The sequence below is a fragment of the Myodes glareolus genome, chromosome 22, assembly GCF_982192425.1.
Source record: "Myodes glareolus chromosome 22, mMyoGla1.1, whole genome shotgun sequence".
Lineage (NCBI taxonomy): Eukaryota > Metazoa > Chordata > Mammalia > Rodentia > Cricetidae > Myodes > Myodes glareolus.
The window spans coordinates 52,479,078-52,496,714 of NC_142047.1; the positions used below are offsets into that span (position 1 = coordinate 52,479,078).

The 17,637-nt window shown below is 48.9% G+C and overlaps 1 protein-coding gene across 9 annotated transcripts in view; it reads left to right on the forward strand.

The window, feature by feature from the left end:
- The window catches only part of Tcf25 (TCF25 ribosome quality control complex subunit), a 30,809-nt gene extending 14,468 nt beyond the window's left edge, over positions 1 to 16,341 (forward strand). For 2 of the 9 annotated variants that reach the window (XM_085681874.2, XM_085681873.2), the window contains 13 exons: positions 763 to 845; positions 1,943 to 2,073; positions 3,046 to 3,145; positions 3,879 to 3,972; positions 5,174 to 5,266; positions 5,395 to 5,500; positions 8,356 to 8,515; positions 9,585 to 9,744; positions 10,313 to 10,471; positions 11,612 to 11,702; positions 12,386 to 12,465; positions 13,269 to 13,341; positions 13,672 to 13,925. In XM_085681874.2, coding sequence (XP_085538000.2) covers positions 763 to 845; positions 1,943 to 2,073; positions 3,046 to 3,145; positions 3,879 to 3,972; positions 5,174 to 5,266; positions 5,395 to 5,500; positions 8,356 to 8,515; positions 9,585 to 9,744; positions 10,313 to 10,471; positions 11,612 to 11,702; positions 12,386 to 12,465; positions 13,269 to 13,341; positions 13,672 to 13,827 — 1,486 coding nt within the window. In that variant the 3' untranslated portion in view covers positions 13,828 to 13,925. Of the gene's footprint in view, positions 1 to 762; positions 846 to 1,942; positions 2,074 to 3,045; positions 3,146 to 3,878; positions 3,973 to 5,173; positions 5,267 to 5,394; positions 5,501 to 8,355; positions 8,516 to 9,584; positions 9,745 to 10,312; positions 10,472 to 11,611; positions 11,703 to 12,385; positions 12,466 to 13,268; positions 13,342 to 13,671; positions 13,926 to 15,389; positions 15,424 to 15,591; positions 15,613 to 15,715 lie in introns of those variants that run through there. The other 7 variants (XM_048437537.3, XM_048437536.3, XM_087900559.1 and 4 more) reach the window with 6 other exon arrangements.
- Positions 16,342 to 17,637: the final 1,296 nt, after the last annotated feature.

The following is a 17,637-nucleotide window of genomic DNA, read 5'->3' on the forward strand; positions in this document are numbered from 1 at the left end:
CTGCTGTGATCCATGCAAGATCTAAGTGAAGAGCCTGGCCTTCCTTTCCCTGCAATCCTGTCAGGCTAATGTCCTTCTGAAATGTGCAGGTGCCCTTCAGGGTTCTCCTTATTGCCACTGCTTCCTTTTCAGATTTTGCTGTGTTGATTTATCAGTCAGGTATTTATCTCAGTCCCTGGCACTCAGCCATAACCAAGGGTTACGTTTGGTCAGCCTGATGCCCAAGGGGAGCCAACTCCTAGCTCACATCTGTCAACAGAATACTTCTCAGGCCTGCCTTTTTGTTTAAGATGGTCTCGCTATTTAACATTGGATGTCTGGAACTCTCTGTGTAAACCAAGCCAGCCGTAAACTCACAGAAACCCACCTACATTTGCTTCTTGAGTACTGTGTGCCACCACATCTGGTCCCCTCTTCCTCCTCTCCCCACCCCCACATTTTTATTGGACTGTTTGAACTTTCTCTTTTATTTTATTATTGCTGTGGATGAACCTAGAGCCTCACATGTGCTGGGCAAATTTTCAGAGCTTCACCTCCAGCCTGAATTCCCTGTCTCTGTTTCTCTGACTGTGTGGTGGTGGCTACGCTGTTGCTAGTACTCTGTTCCATCCACCTCCTTGTCTGCTAACTGCTCTACTCACACTTGACTTCCACGTATCTTCCATGCCTGCATTTTGAGTTTTGCTGTTTCCGTGAAGATTAGACAGACCAGCCTGGTCCGCATCCACCATGAAAGTGAACTGCTGTGTTCTATTTCTCCAGGCCTCGACAAAGACAGCGTGTATATCCTAAGTGTACATGGCTGACAACCCCTAAGAGCACTTGGCCCCGATACAGTAAACCAGGTGAGGCCCTGCTGGGTTTGGGCAGTGACTTAGATTTGGTACGAATAGTCTTAGTTCTCTCGGGCAGTCGCCTTGATTTTAAATTGTTATGGTTTTCTATTTCAAAGCAAGCTACCAAATGTGCATAATTTAAAGGAAGAGGGCAGCAGTACAGAGAGGCTAGAGGGCATGAAGTAAAAGTCCTCTTTAGGTACTTGGCTGTGTGGCATAGAAATATAATATCCAGAGACCCTTTTTCATGTCTCAGTTGACTGGCATGAAAGCCCCTCAGAGGGTCAGGGCAGGGAACCCACAGTGGTGTGTGGCTGTACTGGTGATAGAGGTGTAGTAGCCCTGCCCCTCCCCAAGAGTCCCGGTTCTTCTGTGCTGGTGAAGACCTGTGTAGGAGTTCTGGGCCTGTGCACTGGTGCTGAACAGTATCTTTGTCCCTGCCAGGCCTCTTGCCTTGCCAACAAGAACACCTACACATACAGGCAAGCTTGTGGACCATGTAGTCCTGCCAGACTCTATCCTTAGGTAGGGCCATTTTAGGAGGGGAGCTTAGGGGACCAAGAATTACTGGCCCGTTTAATGGAAATTTCCCAGGGGGAAATGTCCCTGTGCACCCAACATTGTATAGAAGGAACAGAAAAGAGTATCTGTCTCAAGTCACCCTTACCTGTAGGACCTGGTGCAGTGCTCCCTGCATAGCCTTTTGGATGCTAATCCCAAGAACCTGGGCATGGTGTTCCTACCATGCAGATACATGTGCTATAGTCTCTAGTATTACTCCTAGCCATTCATACTGACCTGACACATTTCCCCCGTGTGTACTCTGGGTGGATCTGAGGAAGCCAAACAGACGGGACTCTAGGTCTTGGTACAACTCATGCAGTTTGAGCAGGTCTAAGCACTCTGCAAGAGGTCTTGGCAGATAACAGCTCATAGCCTGTATAGCACTAGAACCGGCCAGCCTGCTCCAGGCACTCATTTTGAGTGTGTTCATGTGGCATACGTATGCCAGGAACAGGAGGGCTATGGCTGCCTAGAGCTGTGGAGTCCTCCACAGTGCCACAGCCTGGCCCCAGCACACCCTCCCTGAGCAATATTTCTTCCAGGTCTGTCAATGCGGCTGCTGGAATCCAAGAAAGGCCTTTCTTTCTTTGCATTTGAGCATAATGAGGAGTACCAACAAGCACAGCACAAGTTCCTGGTGGCTGTGGAGTCCATGGAGCCAAACAACATTGTGGTGCGTAACCCCGCAGCTCCTGATGGTTGGGGGTCAAGCACTGCACTGTGCCTGGACCAGGTCCAATTGTTACTTGGGGAGGCTTGTCTGAGAGCAGCTGCTTTCCCTGAGAGTGGAAGATGCCTATGTGCAGAGCAATCAGTCCCTGTGTTTGGAGGAAGTGTGCTTAGAACTAACAGCTCTCGGTTCCCTTCCGCAAACTGTGTGCAGAGCATTGTGGGATCTTTTCCCAGCTGCCTTTGCCTTTGACTTAGGTGTTACAGCAGGGGAAATGCTTGGTTCCCGTCTTCCAGGTAGCCTGTCCCTTCTGTGCTGCTACAGCCTGTGTTTTCTCTGGGTACCCTGCCAACCCCATGCATGGGCCACAGTTGAGTTTGCAATCACCGAGGACAAAGAGGAGCTCATTCTTTGTGCCTTTGAGTACTTGATCCCTGAATGATGTCACAGTCCTTTCAGGAGAATAAAATATTCTAGTTTCCGTTGCTCTTAGTTGGGGAATTAGACCAGTTCTGAGTTCCCGCTTGAACTGCATCAGTGGTTCGGCTGAGCCACAACACCACGTACCTTGAGGTAAAAGAACTATGAGCCAGGCATGGTGGTGTAGCCCTTTAATTCCAGCACTTAGGAGGCAGGGGTAGGTAGATCTCTTGAGTTAGAGGCCAGCCAAGGATACATAATGAAACCCTGGCTCAAAAAAACCAAAAACTAGGGGCTGGAGAGATGGCTCAGCAGTTAAGAGCATTGCCTGCTCTTCCAAAGGTCCTGAGTTCAATTCCCAGTAGCCACATGATGGCTCACAACCATCTGTAGTGGGATCTGATGCCCTCTTCTGACATAAAGTTGTACATGCAGCTAGAGCACTCGTACAATAAATAAATAAAGCTTGAGGAAAAAGACTGAAAGCAAAACAAACTCTGACTCTTTCGGGTACTACCTACAGTTTTTCTGTAAAATTGTCTTCCTTCCCCACAGGTTCTGCTCCAGACAAGTCCCTATCATGTCGACTCACTTCTGCAGCTCAGTGACGCCTGCCGCTTTCAGGAGGATCAAGAGATGGCTCGAGACCTTATAGGTGAGCCAGCTTACCTGCATCTGCCACTCGAGCCCCTCCAGCTCATAGGCAAATGCTACCTCATGAGATGACAAAGGATGTTTCATGGAGATAGAAATTCACTTGTGTAAAATGTGCAATTCATTGTTTATAGTGCACACCAGGTATATAGCCTTTACCACAATCTATATCCATCCATTTTAAAGCCCTTTTGTCTGTAAGCAGCCCCTGTCCTTCAGTCCTGGGAACAGCTACTGTACTTTGTCTGTAGTTATGCTTGAAGTGTAGAGGTCATGCAAACATGGCTTCTGTGTTTGGCTTCTTCCTTTACCATCTTTGCTATCCATGTTGGAGCATGTGCCATACTTGCACCCTGTTGTTGCTGTGTACTTCGTCTGTGTGTAGACTGCGTTTTCTCTGTCATTAGTTGATGAACATATAGGTAGGTTGTTTTCTCGCTGTCGGAAATGGGGGCTGCTATGACATACATGTGCAGGCTTTGTGCGGGTGCCTGTGGGTACCCGTGTGGGTGATCAGTGTTAGCAGATCGCAGCACCAGTTGTATCTCCTGGTATAAGAAGTAGTTTCCCTCTGGAGTCATGGAGGGATACCTGGGAAGTCCTGTGTGCGCCCTCTTTCTTGCAGGGTCCCAGTTCATGACCTCCCTCCTTCCAGAATGTTCCTTGTTTTGAGTTGTTAGAGAAGTTATAGTCATTTGTCTGTGACACCATCCTCTGGTATTTGTGGCCCACAGAGAGAGCCCTGTACAGCATGGAGTGTGCATTCCACCCCTTGTTCAGTCTCACCAGTGGGACTTGCAGGCTGGATTATCGCAGACCTGAGAACAGGTGAGTTTGGGCCACCCTAGAGTGAGTAACGGGCTACCTTCAAGTCACATGAGTGACTGTTATGATCTTAGTGGGGAACAGGTGATGTAAGAGTGTCCCAGAGGATGGATCAGGGCTTTGACAATTCAGACCACCGTCTAAGCTTTGGTGTGTTCACTGCTGAACTGTAGAGGGCTGGGCTCAGGGAATCAGGTATCAGACTTGCCCAACATTAAACCTATTCTAGTAATAAGTGAGCCTGACAACCACAGAATGGTGAGGGCTGGAATCATGCTTTCCGTGTGTCTGGGGAAAAAGACCCATCCCCAGGGAGGTTAAACTAGTGTAGTGTGCTTTGCAGTTGTGTTCCTGATTCTTACATCCCAGATGAGCACGGACACAGCTTGACGTCAGGGATCACACAGAGAGGATTCTCTTTACCATGTTTCTCTAAGCCAGCCTGCCCACCCTCTGGTTTTAGCTCGTATGTGTCTCCCTCCCTCCCATCTAGCACTCTGCTTCTCTGGATATCCCCGGTCTTCCATTACAGGAAGACCCCCACCTTAACCGCAGCCTCTGTCTCATCTCCTGCACAGAATTAAGTTGCCAAGATGACTAAAGCCATCCAGCTTTATGCTTCCAGGTGTAATGCTGTGACAACTGTTAAAATCTGAGCATAAGTTAAGAGTGTAATTATATAGGTTTTAATTCTTTCCTTCAAAGGTTACCAGTAAACAGCTAGCAGGAAGACGGGTTTAGCCAGGTGTGGTGGCACATGCCTGTAGTAGGAGTCAGTTGTGGTCATCTTTGATTACATAGTAAATTTGATATCAACCTGGGCTACATGAGATCTCCTCTTAAACCAGAAAAACAAAAGAAAAGACATTGATTGTAGCCTAGGCTAGTGGTGCCTGTGAACAGATTGGCATTCTGAAGTAGGAAGATCTCTTGAGCCAGTTTATTCAAGGTTAGACTTGGCTGTAGAGTCAGACCATGTCTCAGAACTGGAAAAGCTTGATTTTCATGCCTAAGTATATTTATTACTAAATAACAAGGAGCACACATTTCCTGCAGACACTCAGGGAATGGTCACAAACACTGTATCTAGCCACGTAGGAACTGTGGTCTCAACCTAGAGGGTGGACACAGTGCTGGCCCTTCCAGCTGTCATGCTCTGCCGCTGGCTCCATCACTAATGCACAGGTAACTGTCTCTGATCTAGGAGCTTCTATCTGGCCCTTTACAAGCAGATGAGTTTCTTGGAGAAGCGAGGATGCCCACGTACTGCGCTGGAGTACTGCAAGCTCATCCTGAGGTGAGTATTCACTTTGGCTGCTTGGCCACCTGTCCCCACCACAGTGGTCCCAGATCTGTGGGGTCTCCAGCCATGACAACCCTTCCTCTGTCTCCCTTGTTCTCCACTTACTGTGCTGCCTCCGGAAGCCTTGAGCCAGATGAGGACCCCCTGTGCATGCTGCTGCTTATTGATCACCTGGCCTTACGGGCCCGGAACTATGAGTACCTGATCCGCCTCTTCCAGGAGTGGGAGGTATGTGTGAGCCATGTGCAGCTGTGTGTGTGTCTCCCTTTCCTTTCTCACCCACACCCTATGTGTTTGAGGGATGGTTCTGTGATGAGATGGTGAAGGCACGAGCCAGAGCTCAGGTAACTCCCGAGGGCCCCTGCTTTTCTGGTTTCCTCGTTACCTCTGCTGAACAAGATCCAGTCTTCCTAGAGTGTCCCAAGAGCCTTAGGAGAACCCCTTTCCATGGGCCTGCACCAAGGACACATGCACAAACAGTGGTACCAGTAGTGATAAAAAGTTGGGAAAACCCCAGAACTCACTGTGATCCATGTAAGAAGTGATCATGAAGCAGACTGTCATATACAGGTCACCACGGGGAACCTCAGCATACAGACCCACATTCTGCAGCAATGCTGGACAGACAGTCATAAACCAATCACTGTGCCTTGTCAGATTTACATGTAAATAAAAATGAAAGATAGCTGCCGAGTGTTGGTGGCGCATACCTTTAGTCCCAGCACTTGGGAGGCAGAGGCAGGTGGATCTCTTTGAGTTCGAGGCCAGCCTGGTCTACAAGAGCTAGTTCAGGACAGGCTCCAAAGCTATACACAAGAAATCCTGTCTTGAAAAACTTAAAAAAATAAAAATAAAAAATAAAAGCCTGATACCACACTGCTGCCATCTGGCCCAGGTGCTGTGAGTGCTAAGTGCACCTTGGGTGCCAGACAGCACCAAGAAAGAACATACAGTGTCTTGTCCATGACTGTGCACATGTATTGAAATGACAATTCCAGTTTATTGTGCTTTAAGATCAGTTCCGCCATTCTCCATAATGCAACTGCTAGACAGTTTAACAGTCCAGGACTCCCATCCCATCCCATCTTCTTGGATCTTGTCAGAGAAGGGAGGCATTGGGTTTTATGCTGGTTGCTTCCAGCAGGGAAAAGCAGGGAGAAAGGTGACAAGCCTTTGTTTTCTGTTTCTACTCTTGAGTTCTTTTCACAGTACATTGGTTGGTGGTGGTGGTCTTTCTGTTTTTCCAGACAGGGTTTCTCTGTAGCTTTGGAGCCTATACTGGAACTAGCTCTGTAGACCAGGCTGGCCTCGAACTCACAGGATCCACCTGTCTCTGGCTCCTGAGTACTGGGCTTAAAGGTGTGCGCCACCACTACCTGGCAACACAGTACATATTTTTACATTATCAAGAAAGAGATAATCATTTTAAGTTACATAATGCTTGGTATAATTGGAAGTTTTGCTTTTGGGGATCTGATTTATAGAATCCCTGGACCTCATGAAAGCGTGGCTACAGGAAATGCCACAGAGGGATGCAGGTGAATAATCATTATGGCTTATGTGGTTGTAGAATAAAAAGCAGGGCATGATGATGTGTGATGTAACCCCAGTTACTGTAGGGACAGGACAGGAGCAGGTGCATTGGCTAGCTAGCCTAGACAAATTGATGCTCTTCAGTGAGCAATTATGGTGAGAGACCTTGTCTCAGAACATAAACGTAGAGAAGCAGAGAGATGGTTTAACAGGTAAAAGCACTTAACACCAAACCTGATGATCTGAGTTTGATCCTTAGAACGCACATATTGGAAGGAAAGAACTGACTTCTGCAAGTTGTCCTCTGGCCTCTACACATGTGCCGTGGTATGCATGTATACATACACATATACAATAAATAAATAGATAAAAATTATTTTTAAAAAGTTAAGAAGTGAAATAAATTTGGAGAACTGAGGAAATACACTGAATATTGACCTCCAGCCTCCGCACTCATATACATGTGTGTGTGCACCATACATACACAATAGGAAAGACGTAGAACAAGTCATTTGTCTATTGTGTGATGTTTCCTTTTTTGGCTTTTTGGAGGCCCACCACTCAGCTCCCAAGTAAATCACACACAGAAGTTTATTCTTATGTATGAACGCATGGCCTCAGCTTGGCTTGTTTCTAGCCAGCTTTTCTTAAATTGTCCCGTCTGCCTTTTCCCTCTTACTGCTTCTTCCTTTTCCCTTTCCTCCAGGTATCTTCCTTTCCTTCTTACTCCACAGCTGACTGAGTGGCTGGGTGGGTGGCCCCTGACATCCTCCTCTCTTTTGCTTCTCCTTCTCTTCCTCCTTTCTCCTTTTACTCTGTCTGCCTGCCAGCCCCACCTATCCTTGCTCCTGCCTCGCTATTGGCCATTCAGCTCTTTATTAGGACCATCAGGTGTTTTAGACAGGCAAAGAATCACAGCTTCACAGAATTAAACAAATGCAGCATAAACAAAAGTCACAGACTTTAAAATAATGTTCCCCAACACTTGCCAGGCACCTTTAATCCCAGCATTCAGGAGGCAGAGGCAGGTGAATCTCTGTGGGTTTGAAGCCAGTCTGGTTTACAGAGCTAGTGCCAGAACAGGCTCCAAAACTACACAGAAACCCTGTCTCGAAAAACCAAACAAACAAAAATTCCCCAACACTTGTCTTCTCACAAACCATAGAGAAAGAAAGGAAATTACTGGAAGACACTTCTAGGTTTGGTGGCATCAGATCTCACTTTTGCTGACTTACTTTATGAGATTTCTACATAGGCAGGGGTACTGGCTCTCCTGCTTCTGAAGCTGAGAATCTAGGCAGGGGGCATCCATCTTTAGTGGCTCTGAGGCCCTTGTCTGCTGTTGTAGCATCAGTCATCTGGTTGGGTTGATTCCTACCTTCGTGTCCTTTTGTGTTTTCTACACGTAGAGAATGGTTTGCTTCATCCTGAGGTCAGGTGAGAGCCCCACAAAGAAGCAGTTGTGAGGCTCATCCACTGTGTATCTGTAAACTACGTGTTTTATTTTCATGAACTTAAGGCCCCAGACCTTGTTTCTTCATCCCTTATAGGCTCATCGGAACCTGTCCCAGCTCCCAAACTTCGCCTTCTCAGTTCCACTGGCATATTTCCTTCTGAGTCAGCAAACAGACTTACCTGAGCATGAGCTCACCTCTGCCAGGCAACAAGCTTCCCTCCTGATACAGCAGGCACTTACCATGTTCCCTGGAGGTAAGTGCCACCTCTTGTTTGGGGAATCACAGCCCTCCCCATACTTAATGGAAAGATTGCGTTCCTTTAAAGGCCTAAAGACTTGGTGTAGTTCTAGCTAATCTACCCTCTTCAATGAGCCTGCTGTAAGTTTGGTGAGGGATGAGAAGAGAGAGAAACAGATGTCTTTGGGGTCTTGTTTCAGGATGGAAGAGCACACCATATGTCAGATGGTCTTTGCTAATAAAGGAAAAAAGTAGAAGTAGTATCTAGAAAGGCCTGAGGCTAGCCCAGAGACTTTGAAGGGCACTGGCTTTGGTAGCCCGGAGGAGGCCCTGGGGTACTGCCCAGACATTGTCACAGCTGTGTGGCCAGGAGATCTTTCCTAAGAGTGTCCACGGAGTGGCACTGACATAACGGTCCTGTGGGCCCAGCTCTTCTCAGTCTAAAAGACCAGGATTGCTACCACATTTGGACCCTGAGTTCCTGGAGCAACCTCCAGCAGAAATAGTGCCAGATTTGCTGACCCAGTGAGGGTCAGTTCCATTAGAAGCTGCCTATGCCTTCTGTGGTCTGCTATAGCTAGCAGTGCCTTTTCTGTTGACCAGCTGAAGGTCCATAGGCTGGTAGACCATGTGCTGAGCAAGCACTACCTCCTCACGGGATGCTGCAGCACGAGCTTGTCCCCAGAAAGTCACTGGGAGGACTGTTGTATGTTCTGTAGCTTACCGGCATGCAAGCTGTTTAGAGAAGCCAACACTTGGGTGAACAGCACTCAATGCAAGGGGAGCCCTGTGTTGACCACTGATATGATCCTGGTCCCTGCGGAGTTAGCTCTTGCAGGACACAGTCAGCCCTACTCCCTCTAGTCTTCATTCAAGTCTGACCTTCGTATGATGAAACACCCAGACTTAGAGGGGATAGGCAAGTCTTCCTTGGATGCAGATGGAACGAGAGTCAGCACGACATGCACTCACTTCCCAGGGTTCAGAGGTACCTTGGAGCCTTGGTGCGAGAGACCCAGCCTAGGAACAAGTTTGTAATGCTAATCAGAAATGACCCTTGGCTATCCAGCTTCCTTTACCTTAAGAACATACAGTGGCTGGGAGCCAGCACAGCAGGACTGCAGTGTATGTGCATGGAGCCATTACTCCCCCCACAGCTCTTATGCCATTGCTGGAGTATTGCAGTGTGCGACCTGATGCAACCGTCTCAAACCACCGCTTCTTTGGGCCAGATGCTGAGATAAGGTAAGGATGTGAGCCTGTAGGCACCATTCCCCTCCCCCTTAAAGGAAGAGAGAAGTCTGTCCTGGGGGCTAACTGTCCAGCTGAGAAAGCCCCTAGAGCCCACATCCAAGTGCAAGACATCTCACCTTTGCGGGCCAGGTGGACAGTCTCTCGTCTCATGAGGTTTGCTCGGGTCTTTATTGTCATTCATTTCCCCAGATTTCTGTGCTGTCCCATTTTTCATAAAGAAGAAGAAACACACAGAAAAAAACCCAACATATGTCATGTCGTGGCTCCCACCTTCCTACAGGCTCCTAGCCAGCAGCTGTAGGCCATCCTTTGGTGGTGTTCCACACATAAAAACACTCATTCTTGTGTTTTCCACATTTCTGTCAAGTGATTTTTATTACTAAACTCGAGCAATACGAGGTGTGCTCAACCCCTCAGGAACCCAGCCCTCGGAAGGTAAACTATCCCTGGTCAGTGGCCAAGGGGTAGCCTCCTTAGTCCAAGGCACTAGGCTTTTCCTGGATACCCCTTTGCCCACCATGGAGCTCTGCCAAATGCCTGCTTTCCTTGTTCTTCACAGCCAGCCCCCCGCCCTGAGTCAGCTGGTGAGTCTGTACCTTGGGAGGTCACACTTTCTTTGGAAAGATCCCGCCACTATGAACTGGTTGGAGGAAAATGTCCGTGAGGTTCTGCAAGCAGTGGATGCTGGGGACCCTGCTGTGGAGGCCTGTGAGAATAGGTGAGCTGAGCCTGACAGATAAGTCGGGCACCCTGCGGGCACAAGTGCTTTCTGTGTCTCCTCCTGGGTCTTTATCACAAACATGGGACCTCTGATTTCAGCTTGACTTTGAAGGAGCCATCAGGAAGTTCTGGGCATGGCTGCTGCTGTTTACACAGAGATGTGCAGGGGTGGTGGTTGTGGACCTTGGTGTTTTATTCAGCTTGTTTCTGCTTTTGTGCCCTGTTCCCATATTTGCTATCATGATTGCTTTTCTTTTTTTCTTTTTTTAAAAGGATTTATTTATTTATTATGTATATAGTATTCTGCCAGCATGTATGACACCAGAAGAAGGCACTAGATCTCATTACAGATGGTTGTGAGCCACCATGTGGTTGTTGGAAATTGAACTCAGGACCTCTAGAAGAGCAGACAGTGCACTTAACCTCTGAGCCATCTCTCCAACCCTTGATGGCTTTTCTTACTCTTGTTGACAAAAGTTGAAGCCAAAAGGCAGCCAAAGCAACCTGTTGTTGTTTTTCTTTCTACATGTGGGGTTTTCTGTAACTCAGAAGCTGTCATTGCTGCATTTGAGAAGCAGCCCTTTTGCCCGTTTGTGCAGTTTTGCTCATGGCAGCTAGGCCAGGCTAGTTCTGAGGGCTCTGTTGTGCCCTGACTGTATCATCTCCCTGTGGAGTCAGAAGGTCCAGTGGTACACATGAGGCTAAATTCTAGACTATCTGAGGAATGACGAAGCAGAAGTACTATTGCTTTCAGCCCTCTCCCTGCACTGGTTCTCAGTCTGTGTCCAGTAGGAGGCAGACCCCCTACCGTAGCAGCAATGACTGACACACCCAGGGCTTCCGTTGTGGACACCATCTAGTGTCTCACCAGACTACTCACAGCTACCCTCATTTTCACATCATAGATGAAGGGACCAGAGTGCAGAACAAGCTAGTAGACTTTGCTTTCAGAGTCTACTCTTGCTTCGGTGCTATGGGCTAGTAACACAGCTTCCACCAAGAGTGAGGTAGGAGGTTTTCCAGAAGTGGAACAAGCTAGTCCTTGCTGGATCTCCCCAAGGTGGGTATGGGTGACCTGGTGTTTTGCACAGTGGGCACAGTTTATCAGTTTATCTGCCGTTGTCTGCTCTGGCCTCAGGCGGAAGGTGCTGTACCAGCGTGCACCCAGAAACATCCACCGCCATGTGATACTCTCTGAGATCAAGGAGGCTGTTGCTGCCCTACCCTCGGTAAGAGAGGACTGTTGAAAATGAGGACTTTGTGTGCCAGTCACAGTATAGCTAGCTACCCACAATGTGGCCTGCATGCCAGGCAGAGCTGAAACTGGTACAGAGGACTTTTCCCCCTCAGCCAGTTTCTCTGGGCCTTCCTCACTGTATTACTGCCTTAGTGAGCTATTTCTTCAGGGTGTCACACTCTCTGTGATGGAGACCTAGCCCTTCCTCACATACCCCTGCAGCAATACTTCATGTAACTGTGTGCCACCTGCGGCAGAACCTTGGCTCTGCTTTCACAGATGTGTTTTCTGTTGGCACTGGGGGGGGGGGGGGCGGGGGCACGGCTGCATCATTTGGTGAACCAGCAGCCCAGTGGCTCTCCTCCCTAGTCCATGGTCTGTAGTTAGGCCAGTCATTTGTAACATGAATATAGATGGTAGCACCTGTGGAAAATGCCCTCTGTCCTACATCTCACTGATTGAGATAAAATGTCATACGTGTTCCCCCTGATGATCCTCTGGGACAGTCTGTTCCACCCAGACCTAAAGTTTCTTGAAACAGAAATGGCCACTTCTGCCAGGTGTAGTGACTGCCTCCCGGCAGATGGCTCGAGTCTGAGTGGAGACCACTGCAGCTGAGGAAGGCAGGAGCTGCCAGCAGTGCTCCAGAGTCTCTATTTTTGTCCCCTCCTAAAGGACGTGACCACACAGTCTGTGATGGGATTTGATCCTCTGCCGCCCCTGGACACCATCTACTCGTACGTCAGACCAGAGAGGTACCTACCTTCCCTGCTTTGTTCTCTCACCCACAAACCCTCGTTAGTGCTTTGGGGCTCACTGGGGCTGCCCTTACAGGTTAGAAGGAAAAAAGACAAACACAGGCGAAAAGGGCAAGTAGTGTAACGTGGAGCTTCCTCTGAACCCACCAGAGGTCTGCGCTCTGCCCCATAGGTTTTGTAGCAGGTGTGAGAAGCTCAGGGGGAAGCAAAATAAAGAGCTACCTCTGACCTGGCGCGCTCCACAGCAGACATCAAACTTAGAACCCAGAGTTAGACATTGCGTCAAATCTGCCTGTGGGAGAAAGTGACTGAGAAAGAAGAAGGACATACCAGACCAGGAAGTCAGAGTCCCCTGCTTCGTAGAAAGATGTGCCCCAGCCGGCCAGAGGGTGACAGCTGGTCCTCTAGCCTGTGCAGAAACGCTCTTCCAAGGGGCTGGAGAGATGGCTCACAACCATCTGTAATGGGGTCTGGTGCCCCCTTCTGGCCTGCAGACATACACACAGACAGAATATTGTATACATAATAAATATTAAAAATATAAAAAAAATTAAAAAAGAAGCGCTCCCTAAAGAGCCACCACTCTGGGACACCACCTCTCCGTTCCCTGTTGCTCTTGGGTGTCCACAGCTACACTGAAGGCTGGTTAGTAGTCATCACTGGCCACCCCAGACCCCAGAAGCTAAGCCCCACTCAGAGGCTGCCTGTCCCTAGCAGTTAGACTGGGTAAGGACAGCTGACAGGGCTGGGACCCCACAGTGTCTGCTGACCTTCATTTGCTGACCTTTTTTAATTTTTAGGCTGAGTCCAGTCAGCCATGGAAACACAATTGCCCTCTTCTTCCGGTCATTATTGCCAAATTACACCACAGAGGTATGTTGATGGAGCACATTGGTCTTTCCCTCCCAAGTTGCTAATGGGCAAGTCCAGCTCAGGGTGGAGGCAGGAACGGCTGAGACTGTGCCGTGCTTAGGAAGTGGGGACGCAGCCTGCAGAAACTGCAATAGCCATTCCCGGGTGAGTAGTGTGAGGCTGAGAGACGGTCAGCATCATGGTAGGTTGGCCATGGTTAAACATGCACATTTGGCTTTTTAGAGCTGTGTCTTCTGGGCAGGGACCTTGGGAGGGGACAGGCCCAATCTATTAAACCCGGGTCTCAAATCTGTACAGACAGCCCCCACTTAGATATGTCTCATTGTTCAGGAGAGGCTGGAGGAAGGAGTGGCCGGGGGTCCGAACCGCAATCAAGGCTTGATCAGGCTGATGTTGGCCTTACGTGACATGATGGCCAACTTCCACTTCAACGACCTGGAGGTGCCTCGGGAGGACAATCCTGAGGGCGAGGGGGACTGGGACTGACTGTCCAGATGCTGTGCCCCAGAGCTGTGCAATTATGTTCCTGATTCTTTTCTGGTTGGATTAACCAGTTCCCTAAAGTAGAAATGCTGACCATGTCATCTACCCGTGTCTTTTGTTTTCCCTCTAAATGTGAGTGGGTTATGCTCTGCTATGAATGAGCTTTTCCTCCAGTGCCCTCAAACATAGCCCAGGAGCAGTGAGCCCCACACCATATACACCCTGCTGTGTGCCTCACACTTCCAGAATTTGTAACTTAATGCATTGAAAGGGGTTATCTCAAAGTCTTCGGTGCAAGGACCCCCCATGCTCCTTGCTAGAGGGCACTGAACGTTCCACACATGCTATACCCAGCATGTTTGCAGTGGTGGGGATCAACCCAGGGCCTGGCATATGATCTACCATTGAACAGTAGTTCCAGTCTAGAAATTTTATTAGTAAATTTGGAAGGCTGGAGACGTGCCTCAGTTGGTAGACTGCTTGTTCAGTGTGCAGAGAGCTCTGGGTTCGATGCCCAGCACGATACAAACCAGGTGTGCTGGTGTTCATCTGTGATCTCAGTGCTCAGGAGGTAGAGGGAGGGACCAGAGATTTAGGGGTTTAAGATCATCCTCTGCTGTAACGAGTTCGAAGCCAGACATGAGACCCCATCTCAAAAGAGGGGTTTGGAGCATGAAGCACCCAGAATTGAAAGAGATGCCAAGAAGCAGGTTTGAGGCAGAAAATTTTCTTAGGCAAGTCAGGGGTGCTTTCCAGAGGTTAAAGGGTGTTTGATCTAGGCATGAGTGGAGAGCCCTGACCAAGAACCCCCAGTCCAGTAGCAGAAACAGAGACCACATCCAGGCAGGGCCAGAGGTTCGTGTCTCATAAGCTGTCTGATTGTGCAAAGATCCAGGCTACTGGACTGTTATAAGCTGTGTCAGGGTTTCTCTTGGGCAGCCCTGCCCATCTGTGCCTATACAAAGCCTGGGGGAGGTACTGCCATGGTCTCTAGTCTGAGAGATGACCAGTGAGGTCCATCCTAAGTTTTGGTCCATTGATTGCTTCCTGGAAGTTCAGACATTGTTTCAGACATCACTGGATGCATCTGGTATGGACTAGGTACAAATAAAGCATGTTTCAGGGATGTCCCGAGAGTTGTCTAAATGGCTCAGTGAGGAAAGGTACTTGCTGCCAAACCTGCTAACCTGTGTTCAATCCCCAGGATCCATATGGTGGATGGAGAGAGCTAACTCCTGTAGGTTGTCCTCTGACCTCCACACATACGTTGTGGCGTGTGCACGCCTATGCAAACACACCAAATTAATGAAAAGGGGGCCGCATGGTGGTAAAAAGTACTTACTGTGCTCGGTGCTTCTGCAAAGGACTAGAGTTTGATTTAAGCCCCCATGGCAGGTAGTTCACAACCACCCATAATTCTAGACCTGTATCCATCTGTAGTCAGCCTAAGTGTCACAGCCCACTTCTAAGTCAGTCATTTGCAAGGGGTTCTGTGTTCAACATATGTGCCTGGTGAGAAGTTACATGTCACATGAATTGGTGCTACATCTCTGTTTTTTCTCCAGCATGAATTGGCAAGGCCATGAAGTCTGGATACAGGTTCTACTACTTGTGCTCATGGGTCAGCAGGGGGCTGGGGAGGGCAGGCCTGGGGGGGCATAGCCCCCATCAGTTGCCTCACCTACTCCTGGGTTTGGTGGGAGATCTACACCCAGTCCCAGAGAGGGGTACTGTTGAGATGGTCCTAATTCAGTGTCTGGATCCCAGTTCAAGTTGGAGTGGCCTGTGGTAAGTTTCAGCTAAGGGGAGGAGGGATTGGCTAGGAATGGGTTTGTTTTCTGGAAATGACAAGCAAGCACAGAAAACCTGGCATCCTGCCTCTTCCTTTCAGCAGCTGTAAGTCCGTCCAGATGAAGACATGGCATCTGGAGCTGCAGCAGCTATGCTACAACCACGAGGAACAGTGAAGCAGAGGATGCCCTAGGCCTTCATGAGCTTCCCACCTCCAGGCCTGTATCCTGAGAGGCCATTAAATGATCGGCTTCAGAATGTTGCTCAGACTTAACTTCCAACTGAATCCATTTCTAATGGTGATAAATAAAAACCAGTCATTTACGTCATCTGTGGATCATCAGGAAAAGTAACTTTTGAGATAGAGTCTCAATGTGTAGCCCTCGATGGCCTAGAACTTGTTATGTAGACCAGGCTGACATCAGAGATCAGCCTGCCTCTGCCTCCCAAATGTTAGAATTAAAAGTGTGCCCCACCACACCTAATCTGCATGTCATCTAAGCAGCTTTCAAGTCTGGCCTGCCACCTAGGTGGGGGTGGTACTGTATCCCACTCCTCCCACACCTCAATCTCAGAGGTGCCTCCTTGTGTGCTCCTGTGCAGAATTGTTGGGTATTTGTGCATTTTTCATGTAGTCAGGGAGAGAAACTGTTTGCTGCCTCCCAGAGAAAGTTCAGAGGAAATGAATGACTTTCAAATGAAAACATGGTGACATAGCCTTTTTAACTTCTGTTTTATTGTGTGAATGGGTGTTTTGCTGAATATGTGTCTGCGCCATCTACATTCAATGCTTACAGAAACCAGAAAAAGGTGTACAGAAAATAATGTCGGATCCTTGGAACTGGAATTGCAGACCTCTCTCGCTCTCGCTCTCTCTCCCCCACCCCCATAGGATAGTATGGGTTACACAGGGTTTCACTGTGTAGATCTGGCTATCCTGGAACTCAGACCAGGGTGGTCTCAAATTCAAATATCCACCTGCCTCTGCTTCCCAAGTGTTGGGATTAAAGGAGTGCATCACCACCTGGCTATCACAAACAATTCTTAGTCATCTTGTGAGTGCTGGGAGTCAAACCTGGGTCTTCTGAAAGAGCGGTCAGTGCTCTTAACTGCTTGCAGCCATCTCTTCAACCCCATGCATGGGCTTCTTGAGAACCTGTGAGATCCTCTGTGACCAGAGCCAGAAGGGACATGTTGACACTGTCTGGGGGCCTTGGGGAAACACTCAGCCCAGAGAAACACTCAGCCTCTTGCCCTGTGGAATTGCCTGTTGGAATGCAGGCTGCCTTTTGCTTCATGGCGAGAGCTCCCCGCCTTAGTTTGCAGGTAGTGTCCCCTACTAAGTAGGTAGTCACTCCTACGTGTCGTTTGTCATGTTGTTTTAACAGGCTTGGGGTACTCGGCTCCTTCCAGTCCAGACAGCCCCAAGACTAACTTGGCCATCTCCCCACTACAGCATAGCACAAGCTGACTTTCCCAGCTCTGCTTTACTGTTTCCTTCGCTGAAGACTCTAGTTGTGACTTTGTGATCCAAAATGAATCCCAAGGCATGGTCACCTTCCTCTCAATGCCCCTTGGCAGGAGCTTGCCATAAAGGATGTGGCTGCCTCTGCCAGAGACTGTTCAGTTTTCCCACCCTTTGAAGTCAGGCTGTCTGCAGGGTGAACTGTGGTTGTCTCAAAGACTTCATTCTGAAGCCAGAAAACCCAGCCTCTCTGAAATGTGACAGCACAGGAAGTTAGGGCAGGGGGCACTTGCTCTTTCATGTCCCAGAAGTGGAAAGTGGCCTGCAGCTATAGGAGGCCTGGGCATCATGTGGCTTTAGGGGCCAGCCATGGCTCGGCCCATGCCATCAGACCTGGGACCTTTCTTGGATAGAAGCAGAATAAGGCGCATGCCGTAGGAGGCAGACAGCTGGGATGAATGTGGCTGTGGCAGTGTGAGCCCTTCTCTGAGGCTTAGGACACTCAGGACACCCAGAGTCCTGCCTCATCCTGTATGCCTGTAACAGTACACCTGAAG